This window comes from Mustela nivalis, assembly GCF_964662115.1.
Source record: "Mustela nivalis genome assembly, chromosome: 19".
NCBI classification, from domain to species: Eukaryota; Metazoa; Chordata; class Mammalia; order Carnivora; family Mustelidae; genus Mustela; species Mustela nivalis.
This window is the reverse complement of record NC_139038.1, coordinates 27,605,002-27,620,402: the sequence shown is the minus strand read 5'-3', so window position 1 is coordinate 27,620,402 and position 15,401 is coordinate 27,605,002. Positions and strand designations below refer to the sequence as shown.

General features: G+C 48.9%; 2 protein-coding genes across 3 annotated transcripts in view; both read left to right on the top strand.

Moving 5' to 3' along the window:
- The first annotated feature begins 823 nt into the window (after positions 1-823).
- The window catches only part of NDE1 (nudE neurodevelopment protein 1), a 32,626-nt gene continuing 18,048 nt past the window's right edge, over positions 824-15,401 (top strand). The window contains exons 1-4 of one of the 2 annotated variants that reach the window (XM_082715020.1): positions 824-1,062; positions 8,556-8,679; positions 10,094-10,247; positions 15,167-15,315. In XM_082715020.1, the coding sequence (XP_082571146.1) occupies positions 8,597-8,679; positions 10,094-10,247; positions 15,167-15,315 (386 nt within the window). In that variant the 5' untranslated portion in view covers positions 824-1,062; positions 8,556-8,596. The remainder of the gene's footprint in view (positions 1,063-8,555; positions 8,680-10,093; positions 10,248-15,166; positions 15,316-15,401) is intronic. The other variant, XM_082715019.1, reaches the window with a different exon arrangement.
- ABCC1 (ATP binding cassette subfamily C member 1 (ABCC1 blood group)) overlaps positions 13,455-15,401 on the top strand; it is a 318,947-nt gene continuing 317,000 nt past the window's right edge. The window contains exon 1 of the mRNA XM_082715000.1: positions 13,455-13,532. The gene's annotated coding sequence lies outside the window, so the exon portion shown is untranslated. The remainder of the gene's footprint in view (positions 13,533-15,401) is intronic.

Here is a 15,401-nt window from a genome sequence, read left to right as displayed (position 1 = left end):
GTGCTCAACAAATATTTGTTGGTGAACAGTTGGGATTGTGTGAGAATAAGAAAACCCTTTCAGGGGCGCCTGGGTGGCTCAATGGGTTAAAGCCTCTGCTTTCAGCTCAGGTCATGATCCCAGGATCCTGGGATTGAGCCCCACATGGGGCTCTCTGCTTAGCTGGGAGCCTGCTTCCCCCTCTCTCTCTGTCTCTCTGCCTACTTGTGATCTTTGTCTGTCAAATAAATAAATAAAATCCTAAAAAGAAAATTATATATATATATAGAATAGAACCATGTCAAGAAGTTGGCCTTGTGTCTGACACATAACCAATGAACAAATCACAATCACTCCAGAATTGCACAGATTGTATTTAACTTTACTCGGCACTGTCCCAAATGTTTTACAGACTCCAAGTTTGTCTCTGCATAACCTCAAGGTAGAAAGCTTCACGGGCCTCCCATTTTATAGATGAGGAAACTAAGTCACAGAGAGTTTAAGTCACTCACCCAAGATCAACTGGCTAGTAGGAGTACAGCTAGAATTCAAAGCCAGGCTCGAAACCAGACCCTGACACACGAAGTTCGCTGCCTTTGAAAAAAGATAATGATGTCGAAATTTTTATTTTGGGTGCAAAGAACATGGAACATTGATTGCTTAGCCTAAGCGGACCTGGATCTTTGTCTTTCCCTTGATGTGGGGAAAATGCAAACGGTGTCGTATTTTCTTGACCGTAGTATTTTTCTTGACCAGCGTGGCCCTCGCGTCCAAGCCCGTCCCCGGATACCCAGAGTAACCGCCTGCACACTCCAAGGCGGTCCAGGTCCCTGCCCAGCCGCGAGGGAGCCTCCCAGGCCTGGGCCGGCCCCGTGCAGCCGCCTGGCCACGCGGCACCCGGGCCCTGGGAAAAAAGTTTCCAAACGGCGCTGCTAGGCGCTGATTGGCCCAGGCGGACGCGGTCCCGTGGCGCCGCAGCCAATAGTCGGCGCCCGCCGCGGGCGCGGGGGTGGGGGCGGTGGTCTGAGGCCCGGGCAGCGCGGTCCGCCGCTGCCGCCGCCCGTCCTCGCGGACCGAGCCGGGGTAAGTGCTGAGCTGCGGTGGCCCGGAGCGGGGACTGTCCCGGGACCGCCGCCACCACCGGCACACTCTTTTGCCCGCCCTGGCGCCCGCCACGCCCTCGGGACCGCCGGGAGCCGCCTTGCAGGGACCCTGCCGCGCCCCTCGCTCGCGCGTCCCTTCCCCGCCGTCTGTCCTCCGCGGGTCCCGGGCGCGGGGCTCAAAAATCCCGCTCTCTGCAGGCTCCTTTCCTAACTTTGTGCCTTCCCACTCTTGGGTCCTCGCGCCCAGCTCCTCGCCTTTGCCAACTTTCTCTTCTAGCGCTGGCTGGTCTCCGACCAGCTGCCCTCGTCTCCCTCCATGACTTCCTCGGCCCTTCGTGCCCTCCTCGTCTCCAGCCCCCGCCGCCTGGCTCCTCTGCCCTCCAGCCTTCCAGCCCGCCCACCCCCACTCCAGGCTGCCCTCCTCACTTTATTGGTCTCTTCTCAGCCCCTGCCACCCCCTTTTCCTCCTGCTGCCCCAGACCCTCCCTCATTCCTCGTATGGCCCCCCCGCCCCACACCCCCGTCCCGCCGCCCACTACACCCTCTAGTTCAGGCCTCTTTCCAACCCCCCTCTCCCCCACCGCCCCGCAGCTTGGCATCTCCCTGCCTTCGGGATCGTGTTTGGAACTGTCTCTTTCCCTCTGCTTTTCTCAGATCTCTGCGGCAGGAAGGTTCAGATTTCCCGTGACAGCACTTTGGGGAAGGATTGGATAAAGGATGAAAATGCTTATTCTACAGTTTGAATGCAGGGGTGGGGCCTCCTTGCCTCCCTGAGGTCGTGGGAAATCCCGCTATCACCTTGACACCGCTTTTTGGGAAGCTGCCTTATCTTCTCCAGTCATCTCAGGTTCTCTGCCTCCTGAGGGTCGGAGTTCCCCTGATTTCTTTGTCCAGGCTTTGTACCAGGTGGTGCCTCTTTCTACTTTTAGCCTCCAGGTCCTTTTTAACTTCTTTTCTAAAGAAACGGCCTTTACAGGGTGCACTGGGCAGAGATTTGTCATTTTCTATGCTGGTTTTGTTTCTGTATTCTTGGATGGGATGGCATTTTAGGACCCAGATAGGGTGCTTTGAAGAGCAATTGGATCCCAGTGACTGACTCCCAGAGCCACTTACGTGACCCCCACCGCCACACTGGTCTTTAACCAGGTTTGAAACTTAACTCTTTCCCCTTATTGTGTCCTTTGTGTGGGATTAGATCCCGGAAATCTCAGGGGTGTCCCATTGGCATATATTATCTATCCTCTCATTTTGGATAATAGTTTCTTAACTTGGCTTACTCTGTTTAGATGTTATTTTTGTTTCCAAAGTGTGTTCTTTTGCCTTAGAACGTGTGAGCCCAGAGAGATTACACTCCCTTTCCTTACCAGCTAATTTCCTAAAGTGAGTTGGCCTGCGTACAGAACGTTGGTGTCAGCAGCTCAGACTTTCTGCACCTGGTACTGATCTAAGTGCTTTCTGTCTGCCTCTCCCAGTAGTGCTTTAGCACTTAGTAGGTATTTGGAAATGTTCAAGAAGGGACAGAGGAGAGGGAAATCACAGAAGGAAAACATCTTTCCCTGGCATCTTTGTTTTTTTATTTTTATTTTTATTTTTATTTTTTAAGATTTTATTTATTTGACACAGCACAAGCAAGGGGAGTGGCAGGCAGAGGGAGAGGGAGAAGCAGCCCCCCTACCTCTAGAGCAGGGTGCCAATGCAGGGCTCTATCCCAGGACCCAAGAATCATGACCTGAGCCAAAGGCAGATGCCCATCCAACAGAGCCACCTAGGCACCTCTTTTCCTGGCATCTTGATTCAGTAGAATAAAATTATCTTGGAACAATAGCCCTCCTATTTTCTTTTCATTCTATATTTTGATCTGAGTTTAAGCTTTTTAAATTTTCAAAGGCAGCATATGCTTACTGTAAAAATCAATGGATATAGTAGTGTTCCCTGTACAGGTTCTTATCTCAGTGTCTGCTTTACCCCCATTTGGTACATGCTTCCAGACCCTTTTAGATTCATGCATGCAGAGAGAGCGAGATGCCTTTATTTTTATTTATTTTTAAAGATTTTTACTTATTTGAGAGCGCGAGAGAGACATTGAGAGAAGTAGTAGGGGGAAGGGAAGAGGGAGAAGCAGACTCCCTGTATCCCAGTATCCTGGGATCATGACCTGAGCCCAAGGCAGATGCTTAACTGACTGAGCCACCCAGGCACCCAAGAGATACCTTTATAAACAAAATTGGCACTCTTTCCTAACGTATCATGAACTTTCTTCCATATTAGTTCATTTACTTCTTAACAACTGCGTAATTTTCCAAATCAGCCCTCTGTTGACAGTTGTTTTCTCCAGTTTTCCACATCAGTGAATGATGGCATACAGCCTTGAGTATGTGTCCTTGCATGCCTATCTAAGTATTTTTGGAGGAAGATCATTATAGCCTTTGAAAGCACAGAGACAGAAGCCAGACTTGCTGACTCTTGACTGGTTTTGCCCCTGTGATGCCACTTCTGCAAAATGTGGAGCCTGCGTCATAACCTAGGAGCTGTTGAAGCACGTGCAGACACTTGGCCCCCCATCTTTCAGTCCCCTCCCTTTCCCTTCAGCTTCTCCCTTTGTTTTGATTGGGAAGGACTGAGGTTGGCGTGGAGAAGGGTGGTGAGTTAATTCTTGATAGTTTATACGTGTCTGCGGCCTCCTGACTAGCTGTGCTGGCTTTCTTCACTCCTAGGAAAGCCAAGGGAGAATGCTTTGTTTTCTCTAGGGTTTTGAAATCAAAGGTGGGGTGGAAGATCTAAGTTATGCAAAACAGAGAAGACATACTTTTTGAACTTTTTGCTCCCAGCTTGTTCTTTCTTGCCTGCTGTGGCACATACTTTTGAGGTGCCCATTAGGTTTGTCCACAGAGCCCCTGGGGCACGATGGCCTGATGGTGTATTGAGAACACAAGCACAGAGGCAGAATGCTTATAACCTTTGTAGCACAAATGAAATAAAGGCATACAGCGCTTATTTTGAAGATGGTGGGTACAGAGTTGTATATACCGAGACCCGTGCCTGTCACAGTGTGTTTGAAAGGACTGGACCAGAGGGCATCTGAAGAGTCTCTTGGCAACCCCAAGGAGACCAGGAACTTGAATTCAGAGGCCCTCCAGTCACCCCCGCCCACCCTACCCCCCAACTTGCACTTGGGTCTGGTGTCTTGCACTTGCCTCTGCTGTCCACTTGCACCTCTGGAGATGGCCAAGGCGTGCAGAGTTTCTGCTCCGGCTTTTGCTTCTAAGAACCCAAGCGATGGCTCGCTTACTCTTAATAATCAAATGGCTTATAGGCGTTAAAATTGAAGTTACTAAACACCCCGCATGCGGTGGTTCAATTCAGTAGGGAGAAGGAGTTTGTCCAAGCCGTATTACCTGCTTTCTGTGGCAAAGAATAATGCACATTGGAACTGTGAGACATTTTCAAATGGCAAAGGGAAAAGCGTACGTTTTAAAGACTGTTGTTTGAGGGGTGCCTGTGTGGCTCAGTGGGTTAAAGCCTCTGTTTTCCACTCAGGTCATGATCCCGGGGTCCTGGGATCGAGCCCCGCATTGGGCTCTCTGCTCTGCGGAGAGCCTGCTTCCTCCTCTCTCTCTGCCTGCCTCCCTGCCTACTTGTGATCTCTCTCCCTATCAAATAAATAAAACCTTTAAAAAAAAAAAAAAAAGACTTGTTTGAGAACAAAATGAAGTTCAGCTGTTACTTCTTCTTAGTCTATGGTAAATTTTTCCTAAGGAGTGTTGTTAAAATGCAGGGGGGTTTTGGGTTGAAATGCCAGGCCTGGTGTTTTTGCCCTTTAATTGAAGCAGCTACAGACGGTGCAGGCTGTGGCAGGAGCTCAGGTCTCTGCTTAGCTTCTTGCCACCACCCCACCCAATCCCAAACCAGAACCTTCCCATCAGCGCGGTTGTAATTAGAGCCTCTGGCATAATGGAAGTGCCTCCTAAAACATCTCAAATTCATTCCTTTCCTGAGGATTAAGTTTTAGTCCTCACTGGCTGTGTTTTATTTAGGAAGCTTTTTTCCTAAAACTCATCTGTCACGAGAGTGCAGTTATGAAACCCCAAGGATACTATCAGATGTTCCTTACCACGTACACCTGGGCAGGGGGCTGTTTCCAACATGGTATCCTCTCCTGCCCTTTCCCACTAATGAGATGACACTCTGGTGCTGAGGGAATGTCGAGTTTTCCCCGTTCTGACAAACCTCTTAGGGATTTACAGATGTCAACTATAAGCTAGTCTTCAGAGGTTTCTGGCTTCTTGCCTGCCTTTAACCTCACATCCCTACCTGCTAGTGGTCTATCTCTAGCTTCCCTTTTGCTCATTCATTCCACAAGCATTTATTGAGTTCCTGTTATGTGCCAGGCACAGTTTCTAGGCATCGGGATAAAAAAGCAAGAAGGAGAAGGCCCCTGTGCTCAACAATTGACATTCCGGTGGGGGAAGATAAAAACAAAACTCAAAATGATGAAATAAGACCAAGCAGAGGCTAATGTAGTAGTGAAGGGCTAGAGGGAATATTTGGATTATTCAAATAAGGTCTCTGTAGGGACGATATTCCAGCTGAGATCTGAATGACAAGAAGGGTACCTGGGCAGAGATCTGAGGGAGAAGCATTCTAGGCAGAGAACAGCAACTACAAAGGTCCTGAGGTGAGAACAAGCTGGGTGTGCTCAAGGAACAAAAAGAGGGCCATCTGGCTTAAACATAAACTAATGAAGGGGGTAGGGTTGGGGGATGTTTAGGCAGGAACTAATTACATTGAATATTGGATATGATATTTTCCCAAAAGTCAGGAAAAGCCAGTCCACATTCATTTTCCCTAGTCCCTCAGTTTTTTACCCTATTACATGGACTCCCGTGCCATGCAGTTGAGACCGTCCTCTGTAAGGTTGTGGCCGCACGGTACTCCGTTGCATGGGTTCTTGACACTTACAGGGGCTAGTTTGGTGACTTCATATCAGATGAGTTCTGGGCTCATTAGACCTTAAGACTTGAGCAGGGAGTACTGGACCTAAATTTCCCCTTACCCATTGCCATGTTATTTGCTGTTCACTCTAGGTACTCTGTTCTTTTTACTTTCAGCAAACGACATTTTTCACTGCTTACCTTAATTAGGACCCTCCATGGCAGCCATCCAACCCTAACTGGTGTAGTCAAGAAAGGGAATTGGTTATCTCTCATAACCTTAAATCAGGTATGACTGGGTCCAGGTGTTCAAATGATACCATCAGGACCCAGTGTCTCCACCTCTTGGCCCTGCTTTCCTCTGTTTTGGCTTCATTCTCTGGCAGACTCTCCCTTGTGATGGAAAGATGATCACTGGCAGCTCCAAGCTTACTTCCTACCATCTACCCTAGTGGGAAGAGTTTTTCTTTCTTTTTTTCTCCTAGCTTTATGGAAATATAATTGATATAGAACGTTGTGTAAGTTTAAGGTGTCTAACATGATGGTTTGATAAATGCACATATTATGAAACCATTAACACAATAAGGTTCATTAACACTTTCGGAGTGTCTCTCTTGATGACTCTGCAAAAGCCGTAGGCCCGGACACCAGTTTGCTCAGCTCTGGGTAGGGTCACCCCTGAACCAGTCACTGGCCTAGTTTGAATTAGACCCATCCTGTTACTGGCTCCGCTTGGGTTCAGCCCACCTCTGAGCCATCCCTTCTGTAATGGGCCTCCTCCTAGATGCTGGTTGTCAGTAGATCTGAATCACATGGAATGAATGGCGGGTTGGTTTCCCCGAGATTGGAGTGGTGCGACAAATATGGAAGAAGAAATGCTGGACTGGAAAAGGATCGACAAATGAACAGCTTTCTTCTCTTTCCAGCTTCTGTGTGCCCATCCAGCTTTCAGAGAAACTCTGTTCCCCAGAAGGGGTTGGGTGGGACACATGGCATGTTCTCTCTGAATGAGACAAGGGAGAGAAATCCGGAAGGAGAGATTGAGTATAGATACTACTAGCACATCCAATTATCAAAAAGGGCTGTGCTTAGATATAATTGTTTGATTTTTTTTTTTTTTTTTAACCAGGGATCCAGAAGTTGGTGATTGTGTCCATGTCCACACTAACATATTTAGCTGAATGAATCATGTTTGTAGTAAAAAATATAGCTTGTTATGGGGCGCCTGGGTGGCTCAGTCAGTTCGGCGTCCAACTTTTGATTTGGGCTCAGGTTGTGATTCACAGTCCTGAGATCAAGCCCTGTGCTCTGAGCTGGAGCCAGCTTAGGATTCCCTCCGTCTGTGTCCCCCACCCCCCCCTCAAAAAAAAAAAAAAAAACAAATATACAGCTTGTTAATGCCTTGCAAAGTGAGGGGCTGCTTTCATTCTTTTGTTCCTAAGGACACCAGATTGTGAGCTCCCTTGAGAGAAGGAAGGGACCTTGGAGATCTCTCATTGGGGTTCCTGATGAACTTTTGACAAGCTCAGAGCCTTCAATTCAGAGAATAAGTGTTATTCTCTGTGTTAAGTCTGTAAACTGCCCTCTGTTCCTAGAGATCCGTTTCCCAGCCTCTGCTCTGGATCTCTCCAAGTCCTCAGAGCCAATTCCCACCCCCTACGCTCTAGCTACTGTCCTGTTTGTCTGCTTTTCACACCCAGCTCTCCAAAATTTCCTCTACTTCCTCTTCTTCACCTCCTCAAAGCTCCTCCGCCCAATTTATTCCTCCTCCCCACTCCACTGTGTTGAAACTACTCTTGCTCACATCACCAGTGACCGACATTTCGCTGAGTCTCCTGGGTATTTTCCAGTCCTTATCTTAGTTTCTGTGTTATATCATGGCTACTGTGGACCAGTGCTGCTTTTCCCCTTGACACCATCTATCTACTCCCAGGACAGCTCACGGTCTGATTCTTGTCTTTTCATTTCTCTCCTGTCTCCTTAGATGACTGCTTCTTTCTTGGCCTACCAGTCAAACATTGGCATTCCTCAGAGTTCCATAAATAGTCCTTACTAGATTTTCCAGCAGTTCCATCGCGAGAAAGAGGGAAGAACCTGCTACAGGCTCCTGACTCTTCTATTTGTATCAGCCCAGAATTCACCCCTGAGTTTTAGCTCTCTTGTTGCTTCTTCGTGTGTCACTGGCATGTCAAATTAGAAATATCCCAAACTGGGCTCATTATCCTCTTGCCCCAAAGACGTCCCATTCTCCTGGTGGTAGGGATGGTCGTGGCACCAGTTGTCTAAACCATAACCCCAGGAGAGGTCTTCCCCTCCTTTTTTTTTTTTTCCCCCTTGCCCCCCTTCCCCAAATGAATAACATCTGGGTAGCTTTATGTATTCATGAACTTGAGGGTGGGCTGCATTTTGGCTGGGCTTGGTTCCAGTTTTTGGCAACGTTTTATCATTTAATGCAACAAAATTCAGGAAGGTGCCCTCCCCCTCATTGAAGAGGAGCTCTTTTACCAGACATGAGTAATAATGTTAAAGCTTTCTCTCCTAGACACCATGCCACAAGAAGAGTGAGCTCCTGCTGTTTTCACCATGGAGGAGTCAGGAAAGACTTTCAGCTCTGGGGAGGAAGAGGCAAACTACTGGAAAGATATGGCTATGACCTACAAGCAAAGGTCAGTCTTCCAAAGTCCACCCTGATTTTTTTTTTCCCTATCGTGGTGGCAGCCACCATTCATTTGGGGGCGTCAAGCCCTCCGAAGGACTTGACACATGTTCCGTCCATTAAATCTCAAAACTGCCTCGTGAGGAAACCATTATTACCCCATTTTGCAAATGAGGAACTGAGCCTCAGGGAAGGCCAGTAACTTGCCCAAGGAGGGCACACCAGCCTGTAAGCAGCCGGGCTAGAATGTGAGCGCCAAAGCCTCTGGTCCTAAGAAACGGGTGTGTTCCTGCCCATCCTACTTCCTGGCAGGGTTTCATCCATTACGGATGCCCTATCTGGTCGGTCCCTGTGCCTGACCGTATGGGTTGTTGCAGATTTTAATTGTGAAACCAGCGATTCGGTGTCCCTATCTGGGAGTAGAGAATGTGTGTGTGTGCGTGTGCGCGCGCATGCAGCACTGTTTCTTTTTATTTCTCATGGACTCTTACACTCTCTGTGTGGAGGTCTTATTCCAGTCCCTTTCGTTTCCTTATTCACAATTGGACTTAAAGATAACTCAGGTTTAGTACTTTCTTTTTTTTTAAGATTTTATTTATTTACTTGACAGAGAGATCACAAGTAGGCAGAGAGGCAGGCAGAAAGAGGGAGGAAGCAGGCTTCCCACTGAGCAGAGAGCCTAATACAGGGCTCCATCCCAGGACCCTGAGCTGAAGGCAGAGGCTTTACCCGCTGAGCCATGCAGGTGCCCCAGGTTTAGTATTTTAAAAAAAGAAAAAAAATGTTGCTTGACTTTTGAGGACTGCGGGGCCGGAACCGGGTGTCTGGAGTTGGCCAGGGTACACTGTAGTGGTGGGATAAGCACACATTTATATGAGGCCCAATTCTTGCTTACAAGAATATCTGCGGAGGGTACGCAGTCCCAAGTATATTTACCCCATGTCGAGTTCAAAAACAAAATACATTGAATGAATGAGCGGAGAGTGAATTGGTAAAGAAATGGCTTTGGAGATAGGCAGCCCTGGGTTCAGGCATGAGCTCTGCTGCTGACTCACATCAGAAGACCTTGAGACAAGTCTTTTTTTTTTTTTTAAGATTTTATTTATTTATTTATTTGACAGACAGAGATCACAAGTAGGCAGAGAGGCAGTCAGAGAGAGAGGAGGAAGCAGGCTCCCTGCTGAGCAGAGAGCCCAATGTGGGGCTTGATCCCAGGACCCTGAGATCATGACCTGAGCCGAAGTCAGAGGCTTTAACCCACTCAGCCACCCAGGTGCCCCGAGACAAGTTTTACCTGTAAAATAAAGGGAAGGCTAGTTTCTGCCTGGAACGGGGCTGAAAAAACAGCCAATCCACACCTCACCCTCGACAGCCCAGGGAGGTGCTCGGTACATGATCACCTAACGCGTCTGGCACTCCTGCAGGGCAGAGAACACACAGGAGGAGCTCCGAGAATTCCAGGAGGGCAGCCGGGAATATGAAGCCGAACTGGAGACGCAGCTGCAGCAGATCGAGACCAGGAACAGGGACCTCCTGTCAGAAAATAACCGCCTCCGCATGGAGCTGGAGACCATCAAGGTGAGGGGGCACAGACCAGGGCTGATTCCAGCGTGGCGTGTGTGCCTGGGAAAGTGAGCCCAGCCGTGCAAGGGGCCACGGCCAGCACCAGGTGCGCTCCCTGGGTGGAAGTGGTGCCAGGAATCTTTTCTGCCTCTATTGGGAGGAGCTCTGTGACCAGCAAGTCACACCCAAGTCCCCATGGTCATCCTTGGGGGTCTACCACACCCCTTGCAGGCAGGCGAAAGCCAGAGTATGGAGTGTCCCTGGATTTGCTGACCTTCAGGTCATACAAAGTCCAGATTATGCTGCCCAGTGTGGTAGCCCCCAAGCTACTAGGAAAGAAGAACCAAGGGCCAGGCTTGGTGGGTAGTGGAAGCAGATGTGCTCCTAGCGCTCTGGAAGCTTTGTGAGGAAGACAAAGCTAACCCCAAAAGAACTTAAAAGATGCTCAATTACATAGTATTGATCGAGAGATGCTTCTGCGAGAAGGGTCTCTATGAGCTGGAGACAGCTTCATGGGGGAGCTGGGAGGGATTTGAACTGGTGTTTGAAGGTGAGGGGAGTGTGTGGGCATGTGCACACGTCCCCAGCAGGTTGGGGCAGAGGGGTTAGTGAAGAGTTAATCCGGACCTTCTGTAGACAGAGACAAGAATGGATGTCTAGCAGACCTGAGCATCCCGGCTTTAGTCACAGCTGGGAAAAAGTAGGATCCACACTGGCTTGGGCATTGAGAGATGGGAGGGGCAGAGCAAAAACCCCAAAGACATCAGAAGCTGAGCAGTGGAGTGTAAGCTTTTCGTGTCATAGACCACAGAGCCCACACTGGACATGTGCAGGTCTGACCCTCTGGCGTTTTTTGCTTAGCCTTCTGTGGCTTTTATTCAATGTTCTATCATGACAGTCTCCAAGCACAGTGCAAGGTTGAAAGAATTTTCCAGGGACCACCTGTATATCCACCAGCTAGGCTCTGCCAATAAACTTTGCCATAATTGATTTTTATTTCCTGTTTATCCATCTATCAATCTGGTTTTCTTCTTTTTTTAAAAGATTTTATTTATTTGACAGTAGATGGAGAGGCAGGCAGAGAGAGAGAGAGGGAAGCAGGCTCCCCGCTGAGCAGAGAGCCCGATGCGGGACTTGATCCCAGGACCCTGAGATCATGACCTGAGCCGAAGGCAGCGGCTTAACCCACTGAGCCACCCAGGCGCCCCTCAATCTGGTTTTCTAATGCATTTCAAAGTGACTTGCAGACAGCTATACGCTTCTCTGTAAATACTTCAGCTTGCGGTTACTAAATAGAGTTGAGGGTTTGTTTACAGTTCATTCTTGTGATAGTAAAACTGATTTCTGTAGTGTTTTTTAAAGATTTTATTTAGAGAGTTCCCATGTGAGCTGGGGGAGGGGCGGAGGGAGACTCTCAAGCCCACTTCACCCTGAATACAGAAACCCACGTGGGGCTCGATCTCAGGACCCTGAGGTCATGACCTGAGCCAAAATCAAGAATTGGATGCTTAACCAACAGAGTCACCCAGGCGCCCCTAGCGTTTAAGCAGTTAATATTCAAAGTTGTAAGTCTTCATATAAAAATCTGGATTTCTGACTTTCCTTAAGAAAAAGCATGCCAGACCTGCATTCTTCCACACCAGCGAAAAGCCAGGTATCGGTGGCCAAGACGGAGCAAGCATTCACCATCCCATCCCAGTCCCCACTACTGTCCCCCAGCTCCATCTCTGACACAGGAGGATAATGCCCTTTCCTTTATCCCTACACCTGGCCTGTGCCTCTCGTTTTTGTTTTTTTAGATTTTATTTATTTGTCAGAGAGCACGCGAGCACACAAGTAGGCAGAGAGGCAGGCAGAGGTGGAGAGAGAAGCAGGCTCCCCACTGAGCAGAGAGCCCAATGTGAGACTCGATTCCAGACTCTGGGATCATGACCTGAGCCAAAGGCAATGGCTTAACCTACTGAGCCACCCAGGCATCCCCGTGTCACTCGTTTTGTGGACAGCCCAACCCCGGCCACAGGCACTGAGGAGTCCTCATGCTTAACTTGAAGGGGACTCAGGGAGCGGAAGCCGTGTGGAAGGCAGATGGGCGGTATGAACCACAGTCAGGAGCGGGACGGGGCTTCCACCGAGGCAGACCCCCGTCGAGCAATGATGAACTAACTGCTTTAAGACCAAGCCCTTGAACCTGCAAACGCCTCTTCATGACAACCGCCTGACAGATGCCACAGATGCAGAGCACAGAGCAGGACAAGGAAGAGAAATGTCCGAGGGAATAGAACTGCCACCAGGGCACCTGGCTGGCTTCATTGTTGGAGCGCGTAACTCAGGGTCTCGGGGTCGTGAGCTCAAGCCTGAGAGGACTTTAAAACGTAATTTAAATTTAAAAGTAATTTTAAATTTAAATTTAAAAAAGTAATCTTGAGCCCCAGATGACTTTAAAAAATAGATAAACTGCCACCAGCAAATATGTGTCCGTCACCTCAGAGAAATGTTCTCCACAGACCCTTCTTGACAACTGGCTTATTCATCACAAGTTGAATGAGAAGGCCTGTAAAGGATCAAACAGAGCGTCTGTTGATGCCTCCATCAGCTGACCGCTTATTAGAATTAGCCCCAAATGAAAGCACAATATTGAGCAACGGCTTTTCATGTCTACAAGTTCAAAGGCCATCCTTTGAATCTTGATGCTGGCGGAGAAGCCCGTTAACTGCTTCATCTTGGAACCTGCATCTGAATTGGGGTTAATGACAGCGGCTCCCGGCGCTCCTGTTTTGTTTGGAGATGCACCCAGAGAAAGGGTGTGGGGCCCTCAGAGCCAGCCCTGGGAACTGGTCCTTGCGTGGGGCTTGGTCGGCCCCTCCTTGCTGGAGCAGAGTTGCTTGCTCCGCTCATGGCCAGGAAACAGAGCATCAGAGGGGACGGAGCAGGGTGAGGATGTGGCATGCCCTCCCTGTCCCCACCCTGTAAATGATCTGCTTGTTCTGTGGGAGCTCTTCTCACCACGCCTCTCTGGCCCAGGCATCATTATGTCATTCTCCCCTACATCCCAACTGTTTTCTAGCAACGCCTGTGTTTACTCGATTGAGGAAAGAAGAGTGTGTCTGTTTTTCAAGCTTCCTTTCTTTCTTTTTTTTAAGATTTTATTTATTTGACAGCACAAGTAAGCAGAGCGGCAGGCAGAGGGAGAGGGAGAAGCAGCCTCTTTGCTGAGCAGGGAGCCCAATGTGGGTCTCAACCCCAGGACCCTAAGATCATGACCTGAACCAAAGGCAGCTGCTTAACCCACTGAGCCACCCAGCCACCCTGTTTTGTTTTGTGTATGTGTATTTTTTTTTTTTTTAAGATTTTAATTTTTAGGGGCGCCTGGGTGGCTCAGTGGGTTAAGCCTCTGCCTTCAGCTCAGGTCATGATCTCAGAGTTGTGGGATCGAGTCCCACATCAGGCTCTCTGCTCAGCAGGGAGCCTGCTTCCTCCTCTCTCTCTGTCTCTCTGCTCCTACTTGTGATCTCTCTCTGTCAAATAAATAAAATCTTAAAAAAAAAAAAAAAGATTTTAATTTTTAAGTAATCTCCACACCCAGTGTGGGGCTCGAACTCACGACCCTAAGATGAAGGGTCGCCTACTCTACCAACTGAGCCAGCCAGCTGCCCTCAAACTTTCTAATTAGACTTTGGGCCTTTCCGGTGGGACATGTTTTGTGTGTAGGTGAAGGGAAAGCAGTGAGGGTGTTTGGTGAAGGAAGGTGGTTTGAAAGAGTAGCCAGAGCAGAATGTGTGTGTGTGTGTACACATGTGCGTGTGTGATCGATACCTTTGTGGCCCAGGAGGAGATGTTTGAGGGCAGTTTAGCACAGTTGTTTAATGAGCTCTAGCCCCAGGAGCCCAGATTGGATCTTGGCTCAGTCATTTGCTACCAAATGACTTTGGGCTAATGAAGTAGCCTCCGTTCACATCTCTGAAGTAGCATTAAATGAGCCAACCCAAGTATTATCCTGAGCCCAGGAGCTGGCCCCGAGTAAGCATGCAGTGAATGAATGTTAGCTGGCTGAAACTGGGCAGTGACCGATTGTGAAGTCATCTGACCCTTCCTCGCCTTGGAAAGTACTAGTCAGATCACACCAAGCTCTCTTGATAATTAATAACAGGTTGTGGGTTTTGTTTTGTTTCCTTCCTTCCTTCCCCACAAAGGTCCAGAAGTCCTCTTTAACTCCCCCATGCTGCAGGGAGCGTGTCGTCGGTCACAAAGTTAGAACAGTTGTCAGACTAAGTACATGGTTTCCTGCTCTTAGGGCGAGGCACAAGCCAACACAGTTATTGTGATTCCTGATACACAATGCGGGGATGTCACAGGAAGTGGATGAGGCATGGAGAAATCTATGTGGCTTCCCATGGCTGTGGACACCTTGAGCGAAGTAATTGTGTTGAAGATTGTTGGGGTCTTCTTGATACCCAGAGGCTGCAGGGACCACGTTTGGGAGGGGGCCAGGTATAAGATGCTTGTGGGCCAGAAGGCAGGAAGCACTTGGGACATAACGACTTTGAATGGTGGCCCCTCGTTCTCGCCATCTGCCCTCCCTCGCTTTAGAGTCCATGACTGTGGAGAGAAGGTTCTACTGGCTGAGGTTAGTCGTGTGTCCTGGCTGTGGTGGGAGGCTGTGAGAATGTCTGGAGCCTCCTTAGTGTGATACGAAGACCATTCCCATAAAGCTCTTAAGGGAGAGCTAGAGCCGCTAAAGAAATCAGTGCAGCCCAGTCGTGCGCCCAGGGAGGATCGGACGCTCACAACCTCACAACAACAGTGTCCACTCCAACAGGGGAGTGTCCGTTCCAGGATTAATCCCTCAGTATTTTGAAGAAGTGACAGGGAAAGGATATAAGCACAGCTTATCAGAAGTCTTAAATCCCACGCCCAGTGTCGATTTTGTCCTCCAGGAGAAGTTTGAAACGCAGCACTCGGAAGGCTACCGGCAGATCTCAGCCTTGGAGGACGACCTTGCCCAGACCAAAGCAATTAAGGATCAACTTCAGAAATACATCCGAGAGCTGGAGCAAGCAAACGATGACTTGGAAAGAGCAAAACGGTACGTCCGGAAGGAGGGGACAGGTTTGGGGCTGCACTCGTGCGGCCGTCGGCAGGTGAATGTCAGGAGTTGGCCTTTGGGCTAAG